We start from the raw sequence: 23319 nt of genomic DNA on the forward strand, positions 1-23319 counted from the left end.
TAGAGAGACTGTGACTGTGTAGAGAGACATGTTAATCCTGGCCCATCTTTCATCATCCACCAGATGATTTTAGACATTGAACCAAAGGTATTCGAGAACATATTCAGAGTCTTCCTTCTTGGCTAAACAAGGTCTCAGTATCTCAGAAGTTTATACAGTGTGAACCAATAGTCTACTGTAAGCTTTTACAAGACAGAGTTAGAAGATGACAGGATTTGTCCATTGTCACCTACTTGTGATGCAGTGCATGTGATATAATTCAAAGCTGCCTCTTACAGCTTTGGGAATCCTGCATGGGCAATCATAATATGCTGGACACCATTGTAAGTGCTTGGATCTGACTAGGAACATTATCCAGTATGCCAATGCACAACAAAAAATAAGAAAATATTCAAGACATTTAGAACCACTATGAAAGCGTATCTTGAGCTTATCTACTTGAACCTTCTACCCAGACAAGAGGACTGTATGTCACCTTCTTTGCAAAGTCCATTCTCATCTCCAAAGCAAAGAGAAAAGTGAGTTTCCAAGAAAACCTAACAATTAACACTCTCTGAACATGATGTATATAAATAATAATACTAAAAACGAATGAACAAACAAACAAAACCCAACACAACTTCCCACCCCCCCCCCCCCAAAAAAAAAAAAAAGACCAAAACCAAACACAAACCCCAAATACCTGAGAAAAGAAAGGGGTCTAATGGTGATATCTCACAGATCTGTAGCTTCGCATTTCAGGGGGATGTCCAAAACTCAGAAACATATCCAGCATTGTTCATGTTTCCCACCAAGTCTTAACAGCCAACCAGTCACTTCAATTCTTTTCACAATGACAGTGTGAAGATGCTGCATATGAAACACTAGCTCTATTCACTCACCTCCTCAAACAGAGCAGGGTTAGTGAGGTGGCAAGAAGGGAAGGAAAGGGAAAAGACAAGTATTCAATTTCTGGCTTTTTCTAATCTTTCACTTAGACAATGAAGAAAAAAAAGCCCACTTCATTCAAAGATGTGCTTAAACCTTATTTTGTCCGTGTCACGTTCCTCTGCTCGGCAGAGCGCTTCCTTTCCCCTGAAGGGCGCTTCTCCCCGGGCCGGCCCGCGGATTGCGAAGGGGAGCGGAGGGAAAGCGGAAGGATGCGGAGGGGAACGCTGCCCGTGCACCTCGGTCCCCACACCCCCAGGCACGGTCACTAGTGGGCGCTGCAATTTCTATTGAGTTTCTCTAAGCAGCGCTCTTCCGCATCGAGTACACCCGAGAATGGGGGAGAGGGGGCGGGCAGGGCAGGAACTATTGCTTCCATATAAAGAACTACGCCTGTGTGAGCAGTCTACAGGCAGCTGTCAGTTATGCTGCTTTGCTTTTCTGGAGCTGACTGGGAGAGGTCACTGGACAAGCAAGCACCAGGCAAGCAGGCAAATTACTGTTGGGTTTTTTGTTGTTCTTTTTTTTAAGCCGGCCCTGGCAAAGCAGCACCCCCCTCTGAGCTCAGGGCTCAGAAATACGGTGTCGCTCCGGTTATACTACACCAAACATCCGCGAAGTCCCCAAGAAGCACAGCTGAAAATCTGTCGAAAGAGCTGTACATGACACGTTAAATTTGAGCTGCTTTTGATGTGGCTGGCAAAGTAACTTTGTTTTGTCTAGGCTGGGTGGGGGGCACTTATCAAAAAGATCTCCTCCACTTGCATGTTTCTTTATTGCTGTTTAACAATAAAGGGATCTCTCAAAGAAAGGATCTCTGTAGTACTATTGCAAGAGACATGCAAAAAATACTCAACGACCTCGGCGCATTACCCGAGCCTACTTAGCAACTTTCAGACTTCGTTCCTCTGCTTTCCTATCTAAATACAGCAGACAGAAATGGGAGATAACGCTCCCATGCAAATGAAGACAACAGTTGCTCGCCTACTCTCCGCTTTGGCTAGTGGAAGACACACTGGTTTCCCTAAAGCAGCTTTTTTTTTAGCTCCTTTTTTGTCCTTTCTTTCTCCGGGTAGCCTCCTGCCTGCAAAGCGCCAGCGCATTGTCCCCTGACAGCTGATGCTTATCGTGCCGGGGGGGGGGGGGGGGGGACGGACGGTATTGTGTTTCACCTCGTGGCACTGGAAAACCTCGTAACTTTCTTTTGAAGTTAAATGGCTTCATTTGGTTTCCAGGTCTGAACAACTCTCCGAAGAACTATAGTGACCCAAAAGCCGACCCATTTACAACGCCCGTCCAACCAACCTGTTCCTCCCTCGGTCGGAGCTTTGGCCAAGAGGGGTGGGGGGGAAGCTCCTCAACCAGCCTAACTTTCACCGTAATTAAATTGTATTTTATCCTATTGAGGCGTGCAAAATATCGAGCAAAATACAAGTTTCAGTAATTTGTTTGTATTCTTACCTGTAGGAGTTGGAAATTAACAGCCCCGGTTAGTTTACTGTTCAGCCGGGAGAGCGAGAGATTGCTTTGCAAACATTACAGTTATTATGTCTGCAGTTGGTACTCTCTTTGTATAAATTATTGATCAGCCAGCTTATTTTTCTTTCTGCTTAATGGATATTATAGCATAGCCGTTTACACGCTATAGTTAAGGTTGTGTCAGCACTTCCATTTATAACATCCCCCTCTTACCGAGAGTTTATAACTCGCAATAAAATTCCGCTCTGGGCTGAAACTTTTCAAGCAACAGCTCGGACTTTTAAAGGTCTTTCCCCTCCCCGTCAAAGAATAATTAAAAAATGTTTGTCTGCCTTTTTTGTTGCTGTTGTTGAAATATGGTACTAATCAAGGTTAACAATCCACCCCCCAGTGTCTTCCATTCACTGAAGTGGCTTGAGGAGGAAAAGGCTGACTCTCGCAAGCTGCCAGCTCATATAGAAGAAGAACCCAGTGTGTATTTTTTAAATATATTTATTATTACTAAAGGAAACAATTAGGGCTGGAGCGGCTGCCGAGCCACCGCCCACCGCCCCGATCCCGGGCCCCGGCGCCGGGAGACTGGCCAGACCAGCGGGGAAGGACCGACGGACGGACTGACGGAAGGACGGATGATGCCGCGGTCCCCCCGCGGCTCCGGCAGAGATCGGGGCGCGTATTGAAAATCCAGGAACATTTAAACACCGCGCCAGCTCTCCAGCGGCTGTATTTCGATCAGCCTCGGCTGGGAGATCGGGATGGAGCGGCTGAGCTAACTAATTCTGTAAGGGGCGGGGAGGGGGGGAGCACGGGAAAGAGCATCTCAAAGCAGACCACCGCTTTAACATAATTTAATGGCAGTGGCTTTGCACTTCATAATTACTGCTCCGAGCGACTTTCTCTACCTGTTGGTAGGTGAATTAACACGTTGGACTGAGGACCTCTAATGAGAGCCCGAGTGTAACTCAAACAGGGCTCCCCGCCTATTCCAGTCCTCATTTAATTCACGCAGGGAACTTGGCTACCGCTTCCTCCTCACACCGCAGCCTGCTCTCTTGGCCGTCCGTCTAAAGGTGGATGTCAGCACACGTTGCCGAGCCCCTGCTCCATCCCTCCATCCTTCCCTCCATCCATCCCCTCCCCACCCCCAGCCAGCCCGAGCTTGGAACCCGACCCCCCATCCGCTTCACCGTTTGGCTCTGGAAGCTGCAACGCGACCGAGAGGCTCAAATCAACGTAAGGGTTATTTTACCAACTGACTTCGAAACTTATTTTCTAAAGTCAGAACAGCGACTAATAAAAAAAGATAAAAAAACCCAAACAAAACCAAACAACAACAACAACAAAACCCCCCAACAACTTAAACCACGTAAATAATCAAGCCGCTTAATTGGCGTTTTGATATTTGCGATTTGCATATATGCGCTTGTGCAGGGGTGTGTGTTTGTACGTGTGTATGTGCGCGTGTGTGTGTCGGATGCAGGGAGGACAGAGGGAAGGGGTGAGAAGCTTCCCAAGCCATCGGGTACCGTTATCTCTCAGCACGGCGCGTCTTTGGTCAGAGCATCAGTGAGCATCACCGAAGAGAACTCCCATTTCTCGTGGGGATGAAGGGGCAGGATTGAAGGATTCGGGTGGGGTGGTGGGGGTGGTGTGTGTAAATCCTGCCTTTGTACTCGGGGGATGATACCCTCGGAACCAGTGAGGTGCCTCGTCGGAGTTAAGCCGGCGGAAGCTACTCCGGCGCTGAAGGCATCGGGTCAGTCAGAGCGTGTGCCAAGCCCTCCGGTCCTGTGCTGGGGATGTGAGCCCCTTCTCTCACCTCTCCAGCTGAGAGAGGCACATTAAACACCCAGCCCAAGTGATAATTTGCCCCCAGATTCTCATTTTTAAAGACTTCAAAAGTTATTTTTAATGGCTCCTGAAGTTTCTTTCATTCCATTCTTCCACTTTTTTTTTTTTTTTTTTTAAGCAGGCACCATACGTAACTACAAATTGCAGTAAACAGAATGTGAAAGCAATCTTGCCGTGTATTCTGGACTTTTTATGATATATGGTGGACTGTTCAGAAGTGTATGCTATTGTTGAAGCTGTTTGTGCCGGGCGTGCTAATGCACTGTTTGATTGAGTGAATTAGCAGTCATAACAATCTGGCAGTCTGGCCATAGAAGTGTGCTCAAATTGATTTGTGTTATGGCTGGACTGGAAAATCTAGTGTTAGTTGTTTTTTGCCCTGGGGCATTGTTTGTACCAAAGTCTACTTTTCATTTAATTTTCCAATAGATTTTTGAAATCTATGTGATCAACATTTGCTGCACTTTATTATTATTCTTCAGCTATTAAAAATATCCTATGAGTTATTTCAGGTTCCCCAAAACCTTGCTTTCAATTAGAGTAAACATAATTAGCGTGACGTCGTGCTCGGAATGGTAAATCTCCCTTTGTATCTATTAAGCATGTTATCTACTTGTCCTGTCACTGAAAGGAATCCAGTTTGTATTTGTATTGGACAAGGTCTGTGCTAGTTTGACTATAAAGCAACAATTAGAAAAACATCACTGCAGTATCCAGTTTCTTATTACTGGTACAACACTTCCCATCAATCTCGACAGCATTCATGGTGTTTTCAATGTTTAGTAAATATCTTGGTGGAAGGGGAAAGAGGGGAAAAAACCAAAAAAAGCATCCCAATTCACAGGCTTACATTTCTATGAGTCTTTTTTCCTGAGCGATGCAGGGGGGATTTGGTATGAGGTCCCTCCCTCTTCCTCAGGCTTCCCTCTAAATAACAGATAGCTCCTGAAAGGAGGACTGCTGCTTGAGACCCCGGAGATTAAAAGCAAACCAGAACTTACCTTCTCTTTGCGGGTACTTGCTCCTTTCTTAGAATCTTCTGCTCAGCAGTAGTTTGCAAGAATTACCATGCAGCATGATTAAACCTAAACCATTACTCTATCGATCACACAGAAAGGTTTGTGAAATCCTTTAGTTTCTTCTCTTCAGAAACTGGTGAACAAAATAGGTCACTAGACAAGGATAAGACAAAACACAAGACAGAAATTTCTCAGGAAAAGAAAATTAAAAGAAATGCAGGGGAGGGGGGGAGAGGAAGGGGGTAAATATCGTGGATTAACTTAACAGGGTAATACATTATTCATCCTTACCAGGTGTCTATCTTCCGCATGCATCCCCTCCCCCGGTCCATTCCTTCACACACGTTCAGAAGATAAATACTTTTCTGTTTTTCTGAATGAATTTAAACATTTAATTATCAATAATAAGTGATTGGGGTTGGGAAGGGGGAGCTGAGGTACTCTCCTATGTCCTGTCAGTCAGGTATTCAGATTCCTTAAAATGCAACAGCTACAATGCATTTTCTAATTGCGTTTTACCCTTTACAGCTGCCCTCAAATTCGTAATTTAATAAAACAGTGAACTCCATATCAGTCTTTTTTTAGAGCAATAAATTACAATCACTGTCAATACATCTTACTGCTTTAACGTACATTTTAATACAGCAAAATGGTCAAAGGGAAAAAAAAAAAAAGGAGACAGAGAAATACAGAGAATACCTGCCCTGAACAGTTACATGAGCAGAACAGAAGCCCTGCTTCAAACAATATTCCAGGAAAGAAATTAAAGACTTGTTAATTAGTGCAGCAATTAAGCTTTCTTGGTCGCATTTTAATCAGCCCAGGCCCTATCAAAGGACAAACAGAACGATTTGCAGGTCTTTGAATTTTAAACAGTCATTGATTTCACCACCATAAGTCTTCACTTGATGCAGGGGGATTTTTCAAGTATCAGTTACAGTAATCTGAGTTTTGCTGATATCAACTCAGGGAGAAAAAAAAGAAAACACCCAACAATATCATTACATAAAAGGGTCAGCGAGTAAGAGAAATGCAATCTAAAAAAGTTTACACAAAGCAGCCTCAGGATTTGTTCATGTGTTTGTGGGAGCATGTGAGTATATGTGTGAGTTCAAATAAATCCAGTCACTCCCCATAATCACGAGAAACACTTACCAAGCCAGAGAAGTCTTGGACCTTTTCATAAATCTCTTTTTTTCTAGGTTTCTAATCCCACTGTTGCATTGAAACGACTAAGATTAACCCAAACCTGTGGTAATAAACCCTTTCAAACTACATTTTCTTTATACGGTTTTGAACCCTGAGGATTATATATCCGTGGGAGCACACAGCAAGAAGAAAAGCAAAAGGGCTGGTGTGCATCACGTTGTGGAGAATGTAGAGAACAAATGAAATGGTAGGTTTCCTAATTTAGAGTTCTCTCAGATCTCCAAGTGGTAATATCACACGCGTCTGGCTCTGTCCTGGTCTTCTCCAGGATCTATTCTTATCTTCTCCAGGTACTGTTATGATCTTCTCCAGGTGCCGGGGAAAGTGAGTTGAGAAAGGATAGTTGAGGAAAAGAAAACATGGACAAAGTTGGTTTTCTACAACTGAAACAAGAAAGATGCAGTGTATTCACAGTTTTAAATTACGAGTTTTATGCAACACTAGATCCCGCCACTGGAACTCAAGTTGAACAAGCTCCTCCAGAGAAACGTTCTGAAAAAGCACCTAAATACTACTGGAAGAAGTTTTCTCCACAATTACGGGTATGCAAGACTTCAAAACAAAGTGTCACTTTATATGTTCCTGGGTTTATTTGCCAATTTTGAAGATTTTAGTGCACTGCTCTGCTAAAATTTCACTAGCAAAGGACACCTTTGTCCTTCAGAACACGTATTAAAACACGAATTCCCATAAATTGAACTGAAAAGTAGAATAAGCAAGCATATAATACAAGAACAGTTTACATCTGGTAATGTGGAAATTCCCCTGCACTGAATTACTACAGTTGAGATTATCCACTTTGTAGATGTGTCATTCCATGAGTCATATCTCACATAATAGTATACATAATAAAAAAGCAGCTATGGGCATATACATGCATCACAATTAGTTAAGCACAGTGTATACTTTTAAAGCAGGCAGAACTACACACACGCCGAACCCCGGTTCTGCAGACCCCCCCCATCCATCCGAACGGCCCTTTCTTTACCCCTTTAAACAAGCCAAGTGCCCTCCAGACAAGCAGAACCAAGCTCCGGGCTTCCCCGACCGACCCCGACGCCCCACGGGTGGGGGCAAACCACGCGTTAGAGCCACATCCCCAATGCCAGCGGCGCGCAGGTACCGCGGACACGCGTGGGGCCCGACCACGCCAGGCGAGGCAAGGCGCGTCCTGCCCTGCCTGCTGCGCCACTGCGCATGCGTGGGCAAGCGCAGCAGCTCACTTTGCGCGCTAACTGGCGCAGGGGTCCGGGCGCTTTCTGCGCGCCGTTTGCGCGACGCCGGCACCTGTTGCTCAGCGGTACCTTCGCGGAGCGGGCCAGGCCGTCCTCCTTCCCTCTCCTAAGTTACTTGTGTGCCGCCGCTATCCCCCTCAACGCGGTTTCCCGGCGGCGTGACCCGCAGAGCCGCGTTCCCTCGCAGGAAGGTCCCCTGCGCCCCGCGCAGCTGCCGCGCACTGAAGAGACCTCGGCGCTGCCGCCGGACCCTCAGCAATAACTCCCTCCACTTTTGTGGTCCCGGGAGAACAACAACCAACAAGAGCAACAGACCGGTCCGGAGGTTTCTGCTCTTGTCCGCGGGTGCCCCGGCCCCGGCAAGGTGCGCGGCCAGCGTCCGCCCCGCGCCCCGCTCCTGGGGAACGCTGGAGACGCTCGTGTTTCTCCACAAACTGTGTTGACAAGCGATTGCTGAAAAGGGCTGGGAAAATTACATCTCGTTTCTGGTGGGGTGAAATATGAAACATGTAATCTAACGGTTCCTAAAAGGGAGGGGGGAGAAAGAGACTTCTGTCTCCCTCTCTCTCTGTTTTCCTGCTCCGGGTTCCTGGTTGGATAATTCGGGTTAATACTAGTGAGTGAGCCTTTTGCTGCTTCAAAGGGTATTTCAAGTTGCCGGAGCTCCTCCCCTCCGCACCGTGTGACAACAACAACTCGTCCAGCGAGCGAGCGGCGGCGGCAGCCAGCACTTCCCAGCTCATTTTCTCTCTGTCATTCCCCTCTCAATCTTTGATCAATGTACTTGCCAGAGAGAACCGAAGTCCTTCAAACCTCCTCTTTTTCACCTTCGTCTTTAACGTGGTGCTAGAGCAAGGACCACAAAAAGAAACTGCCCTCCCCCTCCCCTCGGCCCCAGCCCCGCCGCCCGGAGCGGACTTCTCCTCCTCCTCCTCCTCCTCCGTCCCCACTTGCGGGACACTTTGTGCGTTCTCTCTCTCACTCTGCCCCCTGCTCTCTCGCTCGCCGCAGCACCTGATCCGGGGTTATCCCCCCCTTTCTCTCCCCCCTCCTCCCTTCTTTCCTTTCCTCCTTTTTTTTTTTATTTTTTTATTTTTTTTTTTTTTTAATTTTCCCCTTTCCCCTGCTTGTGTGTGTGGGAACTTTCCCCCTCCCCCTGCCCCCTCCGCCGTATATGTGACCATGGCCGTACCGGCTGCTTTGATCCCTCCGACCCAGCTGGTCCCCCCTCAGCCTCCGGTCTCAACTTCTGCCGCCTGCACCACCACCACCACCACCTCCTCGTCGGCCACCTCCTCGTCAGCCACCTCCTCTCCGTCTCCTTCCATCGCTCCCCCGCCGGCCGCTTCGGGGACAAACCTATTCCGTCCGGAGCCCATCGCAGCGGCGGCAGCAGCGGCGGCGACGGCCACAGTCACCTCCACCACCAGCGGCGGCGGCGGTAACGGCAGCAGCAGCGGCGGCAGCGGCAGCCCCAGCCTGGGCACCGGCGGCGGCGGCGGCAGCGGCGGCACTTCCACTCCCAATGCCAGCGCAACCAGCGCGGCCAGCAGTCTGCCCGGCAAGCCCGTGTACTCGACCCCGTCCCCGGTGGAGAACACCCCCCAGAATAACGAGTGCAAGATGGTGGATCTGAGGGGGGCCAAAGTGGCCTCCTTCACCGTGGAGGGCTGCGAGCTCATCTGCCTGCCCCAGGCTTTCGACCTCTTCCTGAAGCACTTGGTGGGGGGCTTGCACACGGTCTACACCAAGCTGAAGCGGCTGGAGATCACGCCCGTGGTCTGCAACGTGGAGCAGGTCCGCATCCTGAGAGGGCTAGGGGCTATCCAGCCCGGGGTCAACCGCTGCAAACTCATCTCCAGGAAGGATTTCGAGACCCTCTACAACGACTGCACTAACGCCAGGTAACCGCCGCCAGGCACACGCACACCCCGCGCACCCTCCCCGCCGCCGCCTCCCGTCCCACCCCCGTGCGGTGCGGCCCGGCCCGGCCCGGCGTGCGCTTCGCTCCTGCCCGCTGCTTCCCGCGGCCACCGCTCGGCCCTGGAGCGGGGGGTGGAGGGGAGCGACCCGCGCCCGGAGGACACATGCGGTCGCCCTCTTCCTCTCCCCTGCTGCCCCGGCACCCAGGCGGCCTCCTCCGGAGCCAGCCGCGCCGCTTCTTGCTGGGACGGAGGGAGGGACGGGAAGGAGTATTTCTGCCCCTCTCCGTCTGCGCCGGGCAAGTGTCACCCTATCATTGTTCCCTTCTTTCCCTCCGGCCGAGGCGTCCGGGGGCTCCGGGCAGCCGCGGCCAGCGCAGTGCGCTGCTTACGCGAGGAGTGGAGTGCCGGCGGGAGTAGGGAGGGGGCAGCGCGGCCTAAAAGTGCTTTCTAACCCACAGACACCCCCCTCCAAGTTTATCTCCGGATGTATCTTTAAAACGGGCAGCCCAGGGAAAAAGCTGCCCAAAGGGTGCACGGGAGCGGGCGGGGAGCGGTCCCGGAGGGACACACAAACACACACACACTTGGGGAGCACACGGACGCCCGGTTTTCGGGTAAATGGGACGGGGCGCGGAGCCGCCTCCCGGGCGGAGGGCCCTGCCCGGGGTGGATGAAGGCCACTTGGCCATCAGCCCCTGTCGTGTACTCAAAGCATGAGTGCACTTCTTGCATCGGTTTATGAGGCAGTTGCCACATGGCGAATGGGGGGTGGGGGGGTGGACGGAGGGCGGGAAGACGGCGAGGAGGAGGAGGTGTCGGCGGCTGCTTTGGGGCAGTGGGAAGAGGTGCCAGGCGGCCGGGATGGGCTGCTTCCCGGGTGCGGGGGGGTCCGGTCCCCGTGGAGCAGGTGCGAGCAGCTCCCGGGCCCCGCCAGCCGGGGAGGAGGCGGCGGGGCTGGCGGGAGCGCGGGAGGGATTTGGCGACGCCGAATCCTGTTACCGCGCAGAATAACGCGGGCGCGGTGACAGGGACGGCGCCAGCTACCGCCGCGCTCCCCGTGGGTCGGGGCGGGGGGACGACGGAGGAGAGGTGAAGCCCCAAACTTGGTACAACGGGGGGGGGTGGGGGGGGTGGTGGTGATGTTGGGGGCAAGGGGAGGCAGAGGGAGCTGGCAGAAGAGGAAATGCCTGCTGCAGAGCAGCCTGCTTTGCAACCGAGGGTGGCAAGCATGGGGCTGCTATCTCTCCATCTGTAGGTTACAGGGCTGAATCTGCTTGATAAGGGGAAGGGATCGCATAACTGCCGTGACCCCGAGATCAGAGCGGTCGGAAGCGCCGCCACTTCCCGGGCCACTCCCGCCCTGCTTCGGGCGGGGATCTCCGCTCCGGGTCTGCCGGGCGGGAGCGGCGGCAGGAGCTGCACCCGGAGCGATGTCGTAGTCAAAGTCCCGATGCTACTTTCGGTACACGCAAATAACCAGACCGGACTCGTTTCACTTTCCTATTGTCAGATTTCAAGGTGCAGGCACAGCGAACACGTGGGGAATTAACCCCAGGCGATGCCATGCTCCTTCCCTCCCTCTCCTCGTCTCCCCTCCCCTCTTCTCCTGGTGGGGGGTGTTCCGTTCCCTCCGTCCCCCCTGCCCGAGTTAGCTGGGGATAGTTGGGACTCATTAGCGTAGAGCCCGGCAAAGCAGAGCCATGACGCTGCAGTAGCTGTTGCTAGATGGATTATTGAAGTTCCTGAATATTCAGGGCAGCAGGACAAAACAGCCTGGAATAACTTCCAAGCGCTGGCATAACTGTAGCTGCTCGGGTAACTCTGCTATTGTTTCATGTGGGATCAACATGAATATTAATAGCTGCTTTTAGACGATTTTTTTGTGTGTCTGTGTGGCATGTAACTTGTAACTACTCTGCACAAGTTCCAAGATCTGGTCCTTAAAATAAACTCACGGAAGTTTTATTTTGCCGTGGTCATAATGTGTGAGTTGTAATTTGAATGCGTGAAATTAAAAAGTAGAGAAACTCTTTTTCTTCTTTTTTTTGGGGGGGAGGGCGGGGAGGGAGTGTCGGGGAGGGAGAGGGAGCATGGGAACACCAATTCCTGGGCTTGGCAGGGTTCTAAAAGGGTTTGGCAGCCTGGTTGTAACATGGGTTGATTATGTCAACAGCGCAGAATCGGCCGTGTTTCAGCTGTTTCTGAGGTCTGCTCTGTTATCATCTAGAGTCATAGAAATTACAGTGGAGGGTTCAGAAGTGGGTAGGATTTGACCCTTAAAAAGCATAATTGTAGTAGACTTATTTATACATCCATTAGGCAAATAACTTAATGGAAGGGATATACAATAGGTATGCAGAATGTGTTATTGCAGTATAGAAGAATATAGCAAAGTGGGTCAGTGAGTTTTGGTCAAAACGGATGATATCATCAGAAGATAAATCTGTGTTTACTCTCTGGGTTTCCCCTCCAATACATTTCATCCTAATGCTTCTTTCCTTACAAATTATTTTTAATTATTTCTGACGTTACAGTAATTACACAGGATATTTTGATCTACTCAATTTAGCAATCTAAGTGATCTTTCCAGACTCTCAGTGACTGCATATTTAGCCGGGTGACGTCTTTTTGTATCCTGGATGGACACTTACTGTTGAGATGGAAGCTGTAAAAGCCAACTCCATCCTAGCGGCTAAATTGTTATCAGATTCAAAAATTTTGAACCAGCATCTTATCACTGTTATATTTGTCTCATAATCAGCTGATGCACTCAAATACGCTAATCCCTTTTTGGAAAGCTTTATCAAGGTTAATATGTTATTTAATCAAAAAAGGCATCCAGATAAAGCCATTACTTTGTTGTTCTTTAAATGGATTGAATCATTAGTTGCCAGTTGTTGTGGAAATAATTTGTAATAACTTATTTTGAGATGGAAAAGTTTTAGAAGTGTTTCACCAAAATGATACATTTTAACTGTGATATTGCTATAAAAAAAAAATCAATAAAACAAAATCAATGAAACACCAAGGGATTTTCTATTGAATGTTTAATGTGGAGGTCTGTAAAGTGAATTAGTTTCTGTGTTTATTTGTGATACTACTAATAATAACATGATACTAAAGGACCTTTTTCTAAATCAGGCTTCTGTATCAGTTCACTGGAAAAATAAGCTTCCGTTATGGAAGATGACTTTTCTTTTCTGGTCATACTGACCTTTGCTTTTATTTTCCTCATAAAAAGCACTAGTCGCCTAACAGAAATCTAGGAAATAGCAAACTGTGCGTTTAGCTTACATTTCGATTAAATGGTTTGACATTAATGGGATGCTAGAAGGCCATATGCCAAACAAATACAGGAAGGGTAAAGGCAAACCATGGAAAATATTTAGAGCTACTAGATGCCAATTGAGTCAGGTTTTCAAATGTGTGCGTGAAAGAGAGTAGCGAACTGCGCGCTGGATGTCATCTGCCCAGGATTAATGACCTGGAAGCTATTGATCCCAGATTGTTTCTGGTCCCTTGTGTTTTGAGCACTTGTGGAATTTTACCATGCTGGGTCCCTTCATGGAGTTTTCCCACAGACTTAGTCTGGCATTGGATCTTGCCCACCCGAGTAAAGACTAAAAGCATGTGCCTTCTTCTGACCTCCCTCCTGTGGCCAGGACATGTTAATCTTTTCTGACATTTGAAGATGATTTTGAATGAGTTCATTGACATTCATACTTAAACCGGGGAATTATTCGCAGTGTTTGGAAGCTGTTTGCAAATTTTGGAAAACAACTTAATTGATTTTTGAATATGAAGGGTAAAGATGCCAAACATGAAACAATTCCTTTCGAAGTCTGTCTTACATGGCAGTTACTCAGTCTCTGTTTGCTAGCTTCTGCTTCTCTCAAATTATGTGGACCTAGCATGTGCTTGTTTACTCAATACTGCACGCTTGCATAGGCTTTTTCTGTTTGTATTAATTAAAGGAGTATCTCACCCAGATAGGTTAGTGCAGGTCACAGATATTTCAAATGAACAGGTCAGCAAGTGCAGCTGGAAGGAATGTCAAATACATAGTATCTGTCTTTATACTGATGACCTTCCTTCTTGCCACAGATTACTAAATGACAATCAGCAGAAATATGGTAGGTTTTACAAGCAAAGGTGACTTCTGGAAGGCCAGAGGATAAATTGTAGTACCTATAAAGAAGGAGTAAAAGGTTTGGAGGTGGCTTCATCAGGCTTAAAAAACCCTAAAAGACTCCAACCACTAGCAATAACAGAACTTTAATATCCATCTTATGGTATTTATTTATTGGTAAATATTACAAATTAAAAGCTGAGATCTTTGGACCATACTTACTGCAACAGAACACACTATTTATCCCTTTTGATCTGATACTTGGTCCCTGACAGTGGCCCAGTGTCTGATACTTGAGGAAGGGAACACTTCTCCCCAGTGAATGTTTGTCGCCCGTTGTGCAGTGCTGCCAGTGCTGTTCCTGTGCAGGGGTGTGAGGGGCTGCTAGTGATGGGCAGAGGGAAGTATTTTCCCTGATTACTTCACATATTTTTCTCAAATATTCAATTTGATTAACTACTTCTTTATCTCATAGCTATGAATATTGGTAAAGTCTTTGGTGGTTTTTTTTTTTTTTTTTTAAGAAATCTTTCACTTGTAGCTTATATAAAAATGCACAGTTTTATTGTCACTTTTCCATCAGCTTTACTTAGGAGAGCGAACTGTGTGAAAGCGCAGCTAATAGCTTTGTTATTTCCAGAAACCATTCCTCTCTCTGTTCACATGATCACTTCAGGCCTGTGCTCTCTTTCTGGAGTTGCAGGCAGAGTGCCTAGGGCTGTGGGTCCCACTGGGTGCTGGGAGGGAGCACCCCAAAGTGTGTCCCCTATGGGCTGGCTCTTGGGGCAGCTGCTGTGCCCACACCTGTTCTCTGCTCTGAGACCCCTCTGTGCTGTAAACCAAAATGCACCCAAAGTAATCTTATAAGCCTACTTAATATTTTGTGATCTGGCGTGTGTTCCGAACGCTGCTTGAAAATGTTAAATTTGTTTGAATGCCAGGTAGTATTTGTTCTGTTCTCTCCTGTTTCTAGATCGTTCCAGACATCTGTTTTTGGCTATCTCTGCGATTCATCGAAAGTGAATTGCATACGAAGCAGAGAATTGTCATACACTGGATTGAATTTTAATATTTTCCTTTTGAACTATATTGTAGATATATTGAATTATTACTGCTATCTCTGCTGGTCTGATACAGGTAAATCCCTTTCAGCATTGCCTCTTTATGGAGGAGCCTTACAATTTTAGCTGTAAAAAATATTTTCTGGCTGCAGGAGAGCAGAGGCACTAGTCAGAAACTACCGAGTTTTATCAAAATTGTGTGAGCCAGCGAACTGGGAGTCCAAAACAGCCACTACGCCTGTCTGTTTTTAAGCAACAGGACTGGATTTAGATCCTCTTTGTTCTTTAATAAGTTAAATATGTTTTGTTTTAAAAATAACATTTGGGGCGTCTGCTTTGCATTATGAGTTAATTCCATTCATTGTTTTAAAATAGTTATTAACCTTTCGCAAATTATATACTGCACATGAACAGTAATTTTTTCAATAATCTTTAAATGTGCATACTGTAACAGCGCCATAATGTGGACTGACATAATATGAATTGACAGTAAATTTTTAGTTGCCTAAATACGTATTTAAATGATAGAGCTGAAGAGTCATCTGCAAAAAGCTATTATGATCCAGAGAGTTAATTCATATATAGATAATTTCTTCAGCATGCATTAAGGAAGAATTTTTCTTTTTCCATTATCATTTAAATTATTTTCAAAAATCCTGAAACATAAATCAAAAATCTCTATATTTAGAGTCAAGGTATGTCTGTGACTCGAATCCAGGTAACTGCAATGAATAGCTTTATCCTTAACCCACTATGTTCTGCTTATTTATCTGATACAGTGCTCAGCTGGGGGCATCTCCTAACAAGTGCTGAGGTTTCATTTCATAAGCATTGAGGAATATTGAAGTATAATCTATTAAATATGGAATTTTCACGTTAACTGTGAATAACCATGAACTGTTTTAAACTATTTTTCTTTTTTTAGTATAAGAAAAAGAGTAGTGTATTTTCCATAGCATAAAGTAGAAAAATGCTGTTACTGAATCTCATGAGAGAAAGGGTCTCAGCTTTTGACCATACAGTTACATCCCAGTTCGGAATTCTTTGCTCTAAATCACTGATAGCGATGAGCTGGGAAACCAAACCAGGGAAGGGCAGCTCTGTAAATACTGAATACTTGCATTCTCTCCTGTGAATTTCCGTAGGTCTCTTTTAGGGATGGCATATTGGACTGAAAGGAGCCTGTGTGGCAGTTCAGGATACATTCACCAAAACTAATGAAACTGCTTGGATGAGTTGTGATTGAGGAAATGTACCACAAAATGTATTTCAGTTCACATTGCTTTAAACAATGTTTTGTGATAATTACATTTAGAGTCAACATCCTCCTGTGGCAGGTGTATGAATACATACAGTACAATTTACAGAATTGTATGGCAAGATCTTGTAAATCATGTGTATCCAAACAGTTTATTAGGAATAAGCAGAAACTTTCTAAAATAGTATAAACTTGGGTTGGTTTTTTTTTTGTTTGTTTGTTTGTTTTTCATATTTTTTTTAATATTCTCAATATTATACTTTTGATGTAATAAAACAAGCTAAAGTTTTTATTGTGCACCCTTGAGAATACTTGTGTGGGTAACACCTGCGTAACTTCCAGTTCATTATTCTGGTTAATGGTACCCTGTTCATTCCAAAGCTAATTTACTGTAGGTATTTTCTTTCCATCCTGTATACTTTGCATCTTCCTCATGAAAAAGAAAGTTATTTTAGTATGAAAAAAAACCACAAAAAAAAAATTTGTTGCATATATCAAACAGTGGGATTTTATGTCCATTGTAAAGCTGAGATTAGCCATAGTCCAGAAACAGTGGAGCAGGTACAATTAAAATTTTGTGGTGCACCTTGCCACACTAACTGCACATTCTTTTTCCATTCAAATAAGAGGATGTTTGGTCATGAAATTTTACTTCTCCTCAGAATTTATAGAATTATTCCCTAAATCAGCCAAATGGCTAAATTCTGCCTAAATTCCTTTTGATCCAAAACAAGCTTGGGTTCAAGTAGAGCTTTCAGATGTGTTTTCTTACTCACATTATACTTTTATATGATACTAAAATACTGGGAAAAAAAAAGTACACCTGAATTATTAAGACATGTATTTTTTATGTTTAATTTGTTTCTTAGGTTGTATGACTGAGAGGCCCATACATAGGTGTATGTACAGATTACCTGGCTGACAAAATAACAGTTACATACTAGAATTGGATGGGGCTGGGAGAAGGGGGAAGAAGGGGAGTATGTGGGACTGCTGCAAACATTTTAGCATAACTGACAGATAAAACATATGTGTAATGTTACGATGTCATGACTGAAGTTCATAGCTCTGAATAACGTTTGTATTAGAGCACTTGTTAATGATATTGTACTGAGAACAGGTAATGGGTATTTTACATCTGGACAAAAAGCTGTTGTTCAGGACATGTCTCTCAGAATATGCTTGCATTTACAAATCGTCATATGATAGAAATAATTTTTAAATCTTACTTTTGGGAAATGCTTTGCTTTTTCATCTGACATAAAACAATTGTAAGGGATCAAAAAGAAAGTAGTTACATAAACTATAAAGGGAACAGGTAATAGATAAATTTATTTTTTATTATTATTTAATTACATCTTTTGTAACCTTGATTTCATATTGTTCTCATACTTATTAATGAATTTTATTTTTTTTAGATAAAGAGCTAGATCATGATTTTATGTGTGGGACAGAAAAAAGCTGCTTTCAGGTTATAGGTACTGTATTTTTAAGAGAAGAACGAACAGTGCATTACGTTTTTATTGGTAATAAATCTAGTCAGGGCTTATTAATAGTTTGAACATTCTTTAAAAACATGGCTAAAGATATTGCTTTTGAATTATACTTTCCCAAAAGTAGTAAAAATGTAAACCTAATATTTTAATTGGTTTTATATAATGTTTCAATGGATGCCAGCATTATCTGTCTTTACAAAGCACATAATTTGTTTCCAGTCTCCTGGCCTGCCATAAAAACTTTTTTTTGTTGGAGAAGTTCACCTATAGGACTTAGCTATCTACATTAAAATAAAAATGCTGTGGTATTAACCATATGCTTAACTTTAAGAATGTGGATAGTCCTGTTGCTTTCAGTAGCCTACGTACATCTTTTAAACCAAGCATATGCAAAATATATTTGGAAATGCTATAAAAGAACCAGATGACATCTTTGATAGGAAGCTGTCTTACTGTATACTTTCTTGAATTTGTGGGGACAGTTTGAAAGCACTGAAAAAAATGCTTTAGTGTTCTGTGAATTAACACCTGTTGCATAAAATAGATTCATGATGCATTTTTTAATGGTTTTGTGAGTATTGTCTTCTTTCAGTATTAATTCTAGGAAATTGGGGCAATGTATTGACAGGAATTGGTATCAGAATTTGGTATAACCTGTGGTATACACCAAATACCTCCTGCTGTGATTTTTTTTTTTTACTATTAATTTTTGTAGCACAGGAGCAGCCTGTATCTTTTCAAAAGGCTTGGTCACTTCCAAGATGTGTGCCATGGCTGTCACTTTTCACATATTAGTTCTGATACTCACTAATAGTTGGTGGGAGGGAAGTGAAACCATTTTCCAATTGTTTGCTGTTTCCTTAAATTTCTGTTTGAAAGTCTAAAAAAAAAAGTGTGGGGGAAGGAAAATATTTTAAGTGTGTAATAAGGACTGATATGAGTGAAAAGTCATATGTTCTCTCCTTTTTTTTTTTATTTCTCTCTTAGCTTGTTAGAACAATTCTTACAGTGTAGATGATATGTAGGACTTTACTATTTCTTTGTGTCTTTATTTACTGCTAAAGACTAATTCCACAGGTCTGTTGCAAATTTTGTTGTATATTGCTCTAATTAAAAGCAGGATCAATTGGTTGGGGTTTTGGTGCCTGTTTGCTTTATATTTTTGTGTGCTTTTATTTATTTATTTATTTATTACTCATGGCTTTTAACAGGCCAGGTTAAAAAATAAACATAAAATGCGAAATAAATTTTTTTGTCTTACATTATTTGGTATTGTAGATGGCTTATAATTCTACTGATTCCCTTCAAAATTAATTTGCTCCTGAAATATCATGTTAAAAATAAAGATGGTAGTAGAAAATGAAGCTCCTGCTATAGTAATATACAGTTTAAAGTAGAGCTATGGGTGAAATACGTTTTTGGGAAGCTATGAGGCAAATGCATTAAAAATACTAATTTAACAGCATATAGCTGTTTCAGGAGCACACATGCAAATTGTGTAAGGAGGGGGTCGTAACATTTCCTGGGGAGGACATCAGTGAGGTTTTTAGTCGAGATGTTTGGGTATAGCCACAGCTGTTGGACTGACTTGAGGCCACCTCAAGGTACAACAGGTGGGAAGTGGGTAAGAATTAATAAATTTCAACAGGTTTTACTGTTCAGAGTTTCTCTGGCATCGTTCCCGTAGAGTGGAGGAAAGGGTGGAATATACCTTCAGAAGAGGCAGCGCACCTTCACAGTATGTAGATCTCAGGTATACACACTGAGAAAGTAATTTGGTTGAAGATCCTGTATTTCTTTGCCTGTTATTCCTCCTCTGCTCTTTGAATATGTTGTTAGAAGCTTCCCCGGTGTTTGTCCCTGTGGGGAGGTTCCTGCAGGGATCAGTCTGTCTGTGGGCTCAGATGGGGCAGTCCTTGGTGTTTTCTGGCCTTTGGTCTGCATATGGACTTAGAATCATAGAATGGTTAGGGTTGGAAAGGGCCTTAAGATCATGTAGTTCTAACCCCTCTGCCATGGACAGGGATGCCTCACGCTAGACCATGCCACCCAAGGCTCTGTTCAACCTGGCCTTGAACACTGCCAGGGATGGAGCATTCCTAACTTCTTTGAGCAATCTGTTCCAGTGCCTCACCACCCTCACAGTAAAGAACTTCTTCCTTATATCTAACCTGAACTTCTGCTGTTTTAAGTTTGAACCCATTACCCCTTGTCCTATCACTACAGTCCCAGATGAATAGTCACTCTCCTAGCATCCTTCTAGGCCCCCTTCAGGTTGTTCTTAAGGAGTGGATCCTCCACGGCATTTAGCTCGTCTGCTGGGCTTTTGCTGATGTGGGTCTGCCAAGTACAGTTTTCATCGTTTCTGGTGACTCCTTCTATGATTTTGTCTTGTTTTGCCTTATTCTACATATTTTATTACTTAAATTAGGCTAATACAATGGTATCATGAGAGGTAATACAATAATAGTTATGAAGTGCATTGTGAAGCGTACATGTATTCACAAATATTCCAAAGTGTGACTACATGAGTAAAACATTTTGACATTTAAGGAGAAGGATGTCGTCAGTAAAAACTGCTGGCATTGTTATGTGATAAGGTTGTCTGCTCTTTTATTTGGTGTGCCAGCTGATGAAAGAAAAATATTTATTTTTTTAGAGGTGAAAAACACAGGCTTTTTCATCAGCTTAAATGAGAAGAGCCAACTAGTTCTAATCACTGTTTTGTGAAATCATGTTTCACCCCCATAAGTGGATTTATGTGTGGAGAGTGTGCTGCAGTTGGGACAGGTCTATCTTTTCAGCTCGGCTAATCGTTTCCTTTCACAAATCCAGAACATATGCAAATTTGAACTTGTAGCCAGGAAAAAGTGGCTGCCATGCTTCAAATTGCCAAAGGACCTCAAGGGACAGAAACTTGACCTGGTTTTATGAAACCATAGAATTACATTTATACAAGTTACCCCATGGGAAAGGAATGAACTGATCCCAATTCATTTCTAAATACTGGGGCCTTATGGGTCACATTTGAATTTTCTCCTACACCTGTTTTTCTACTAAATTTTTCTGAGGACATTTTTAGAAACTTACTTTACATTAGGTAGGGGTCATGTGCCTAATATTTAACAGTTCAGTGTTCTAATTCTTTAAAATGTGCAATGGTTTCTCAATATAATTAAGGTGAAAAAAGTTTAAATTATAGCATTTCTTCAGTATGGGCTAAATCCTCAAACCATGAACTCTCCTCTGGGTTTAATCACTTAAGCTTCATTTTCCTGCATGTGTAATGTGAACATAGAGCAGGCAGTGGCTGTAGTCAGTACATGTCATATGGTCTATGGAGAAGAATGTGACTCTGCAGGTGGGTCATTAGGCTGCTCACCTGGGACATGGGACATGGTGGATCGAGGTTCAGACAGGGTTCGTTACCCAGTGAGACAGTTTACAAGAAGATGCCAAGATTTCTTTCTTTCTTTCTTTCTTCCTCTAAAATGACCTTTCCCCTCCTCCCAGTTAGACTGAAAATTGAGATTTGGAAAATCTGGGTTCAGATCTCCTCTTGGAATCAATGAAAGTAATGAATAGATGCTTCCTATTTCAGTACTTTGGTTTGAGCTAGAAGCCTAAATACCCTACAGTGAGTGCTTACCCCTCCCTGGTGAGGCGGTATGGTGCTTAAAAGTATGGTCCCAGTGTTTCTGCCAGTGTAGTTGCAGGTTGGAGTACGCGAGCTAAGCTAAAACAGTGGGCCCTAAGGATAGGGAAGGGTTCCTTAGTAGTTCATTGAATATCTGGAACTACGTGCTTATGGGGTTACATTAAATTTAGAATTAGCTTGCATTTGATTTATTTAACAAACTGAGTGCTCTGTTCAGCTGAAGTTTGCCTCAGCAATTACTATCCCACAGAAGCTCTGCAAACCTTCCAGGCTTTGCTTCCACGTTCTTGTGGAAACCATTTCCTATTCTCAGGCAGTCTTTCCCATCCTTTAAAGACATTTTCAGCGCTGAAATTGGCATTAAGCACCTGTGTAAGTCTACCTGTTTCTAGTGAATGAGTGACAGATCTGAATACTGCTCATCTTGTATAGATTGCTTTTCTCTTTATACACCATCTTAACACTTTAGAATGACTAAACAGCTCAGCTGATGATCCCTGGTTGTAGACTTCCTACTCTTCCATGTGGATGTGGCAGAAGAGGCTTTCGTGTGGAATTATTGCTACCGCTGTCACCTAGAGTTTGTAGTCACTTTTTTGGCTTGGGCAAAAAGGATTTGCAGGTGAGAAATGGGAACAATGGTGTTACCACAACAACTTAGAAGATACTTATTTACTCAGTTTGCTTTTCAGTCTGGTGTTTTTTTCCATACAGTTTGTATTAAGCCATTCATGACTTTGCTGGTCTGGATAACCAAACTGTTTTGTGAGGCATCATCATAGGCCCATTATCCACAGCGTGCGCTTCATTTGACTGGCAAACTGAAGGGCAAATCTTCTAAATGGTGATTACGTATCACCATTATGTATTTATTATAAATATGTACATAATGTCCCTTTCTAATTCACCTCAAAGAAGTGGTCGATCTCTAAGCTTTTTTTTTGGCTTTTTCTAAGGCAGCCCTATGCTTTTAGTGATTCAGTTTTTGTGATGCCATCAACAGGTTTGACTGCTGGGTGATGCTGATAGCTTGAGTGGGTAGAGAAGGACATTTTTTCCGAGACAAAAGAGAATGGTTTTATTCCAAATGATTTTTTATGGAAGGTAGAGGTCCAGTTTAAGGCTTCTGACTTACCAATAAAAGATTTTGGCTGCTCTTTGGATTTGGTGGTAAATAAGGGAAATCTTTAAGATCGGCTGTAGTGGCAATGAATGCTTCATTGTGATTGAAATATTAGTCTTAAATTTTCTTTGCATCTAAACTAGAGAGGAAGAAATTCCTCTGTTATCTCTTTAATCATAAAACAACAACTCAAAATGAAGGAACGAATTCAGATCTTTGAAAATCCAAACTCCCTCTTTCCCTCTCTTCTGCTGTTTGTTTTCTTCCCCTCACGTAGCACTCTGGATTTTGAAGAAAATTAAGATGAAAATTTACAGTACTTCATGGAAGCCCCATTTTATTAGGTGCTGTGAAAACTTTAAATACAGAGGATTCTTGGTTGGAAGCAGTTGCTAATCCTAGCAGGGACAAGAGCCCTGAGGCTGTGGGGCTGGAAACATGCTGAAGAGTAGCATAGTGAAGAGACAGAAGTGAAAGGCTGGTTGACAGCATGTTAAAGCAAATTTACCCGGTGTTAGTGTTACATGCAGCCTTCTGGGTTTACATATGTATGATCAAATTTTCAGTCTTTGGACCACAAATGTTGCCTTTCTCTTTTCTGAGTAGGACTGTGTTTAGAGCAGTGCCTTGGAAAGCAAGGAAGAAGAATAAGCTTTGCTCTGGAGTTTGATGTGGAGTTAGATTCTTGTGGCAGAGATGCTTGAAATAGTTTGTTAGACACTTTTGGGTTGGGTTTTTCTTTTTTTTAGACATTTGGTTGTTCCGGGAATTCTGAGTTCTATGTATGGTTCTAAGTTTATTTCAGAAGCATATCACTGTAATTCCCAGGTTTCTTAATATTTTTTCATATCATGTGCTGCAGCGAGCATAGTCACTGTGATATTGGGTTGCACATCGAAGTCTTAATCCTGCAAGAAGGAAGGAAACTTTGGTTTGTGTGAGGAGTCCT

At 44.0% G+C, this 23319-nt stretch overlaps 1 protein-coding gene and 2 long non-coding RNA genes across 4 annotated transcripts in view; 2 read left to right on the plus strand and 1 right to left on the minus strand.

Annotated features, from left to right (window-relative positions):
• Positions 1 to 2882: 2882 nt before the first annotated feature.
• On the minus strand, positions 2883 to 9474 carry LOC115603785. 2 transcript variants are annotated; one of them, XR_003989995.2, is made up of 2 exons: positions 8913 to 9474; positions 2883 to 6788 (listed from the first exon to the last, which is right to left on the minus strand). It is a non-coding gene; the product is annotated as an uncharacterized LOC115603785 (long non-coding RNA). The 2 variants fall into 2 exon arrangements; XR_003989996.1 differs by lacking the exon at positions 8913 to 9474 and adding an exon at positions 8036 to 8411.
• Positions 6435 to 23319, plus strand: part of DACH1 (dachshund family transcription factor 1) — a 377909-nt gene continuing 361024 nt past the window's right edge. The window contains 1 exon segment of the mRNA XM_030476075.1: positions 6435 to 9624. Coding sequence (XP_030331935.1) covers positions 8903 to 9624 — 722 coding nt within the window. The 5' untranslated portion in view covers positions 6435 to 8902.
• Positions 10463 to 11675, plus strand: LOC115603786. The gene is made up of 2 exons (XR_003989997.1): positions 10463 to 10552; positions 10901 to 11675. It is a non-coding gene; the product is annotated as an uncharacterized LOC115603786 (long non-coding RNA).

This window comes from Strigops habroptila, chromosome 2 (assembly GCF_004027225.2).
Source record: "Strigops habroptila isolate Jane chromosome 2, bStrHab1.2.pri, whole genome shotgun sequence".
NCBI classification, from domain to species: domain Eukaryota; kingdom Metazoa; phylum Chordata; class Aves; order Psittaciformes; family Psittacidae; genus Strigops; species Strigops habroptila.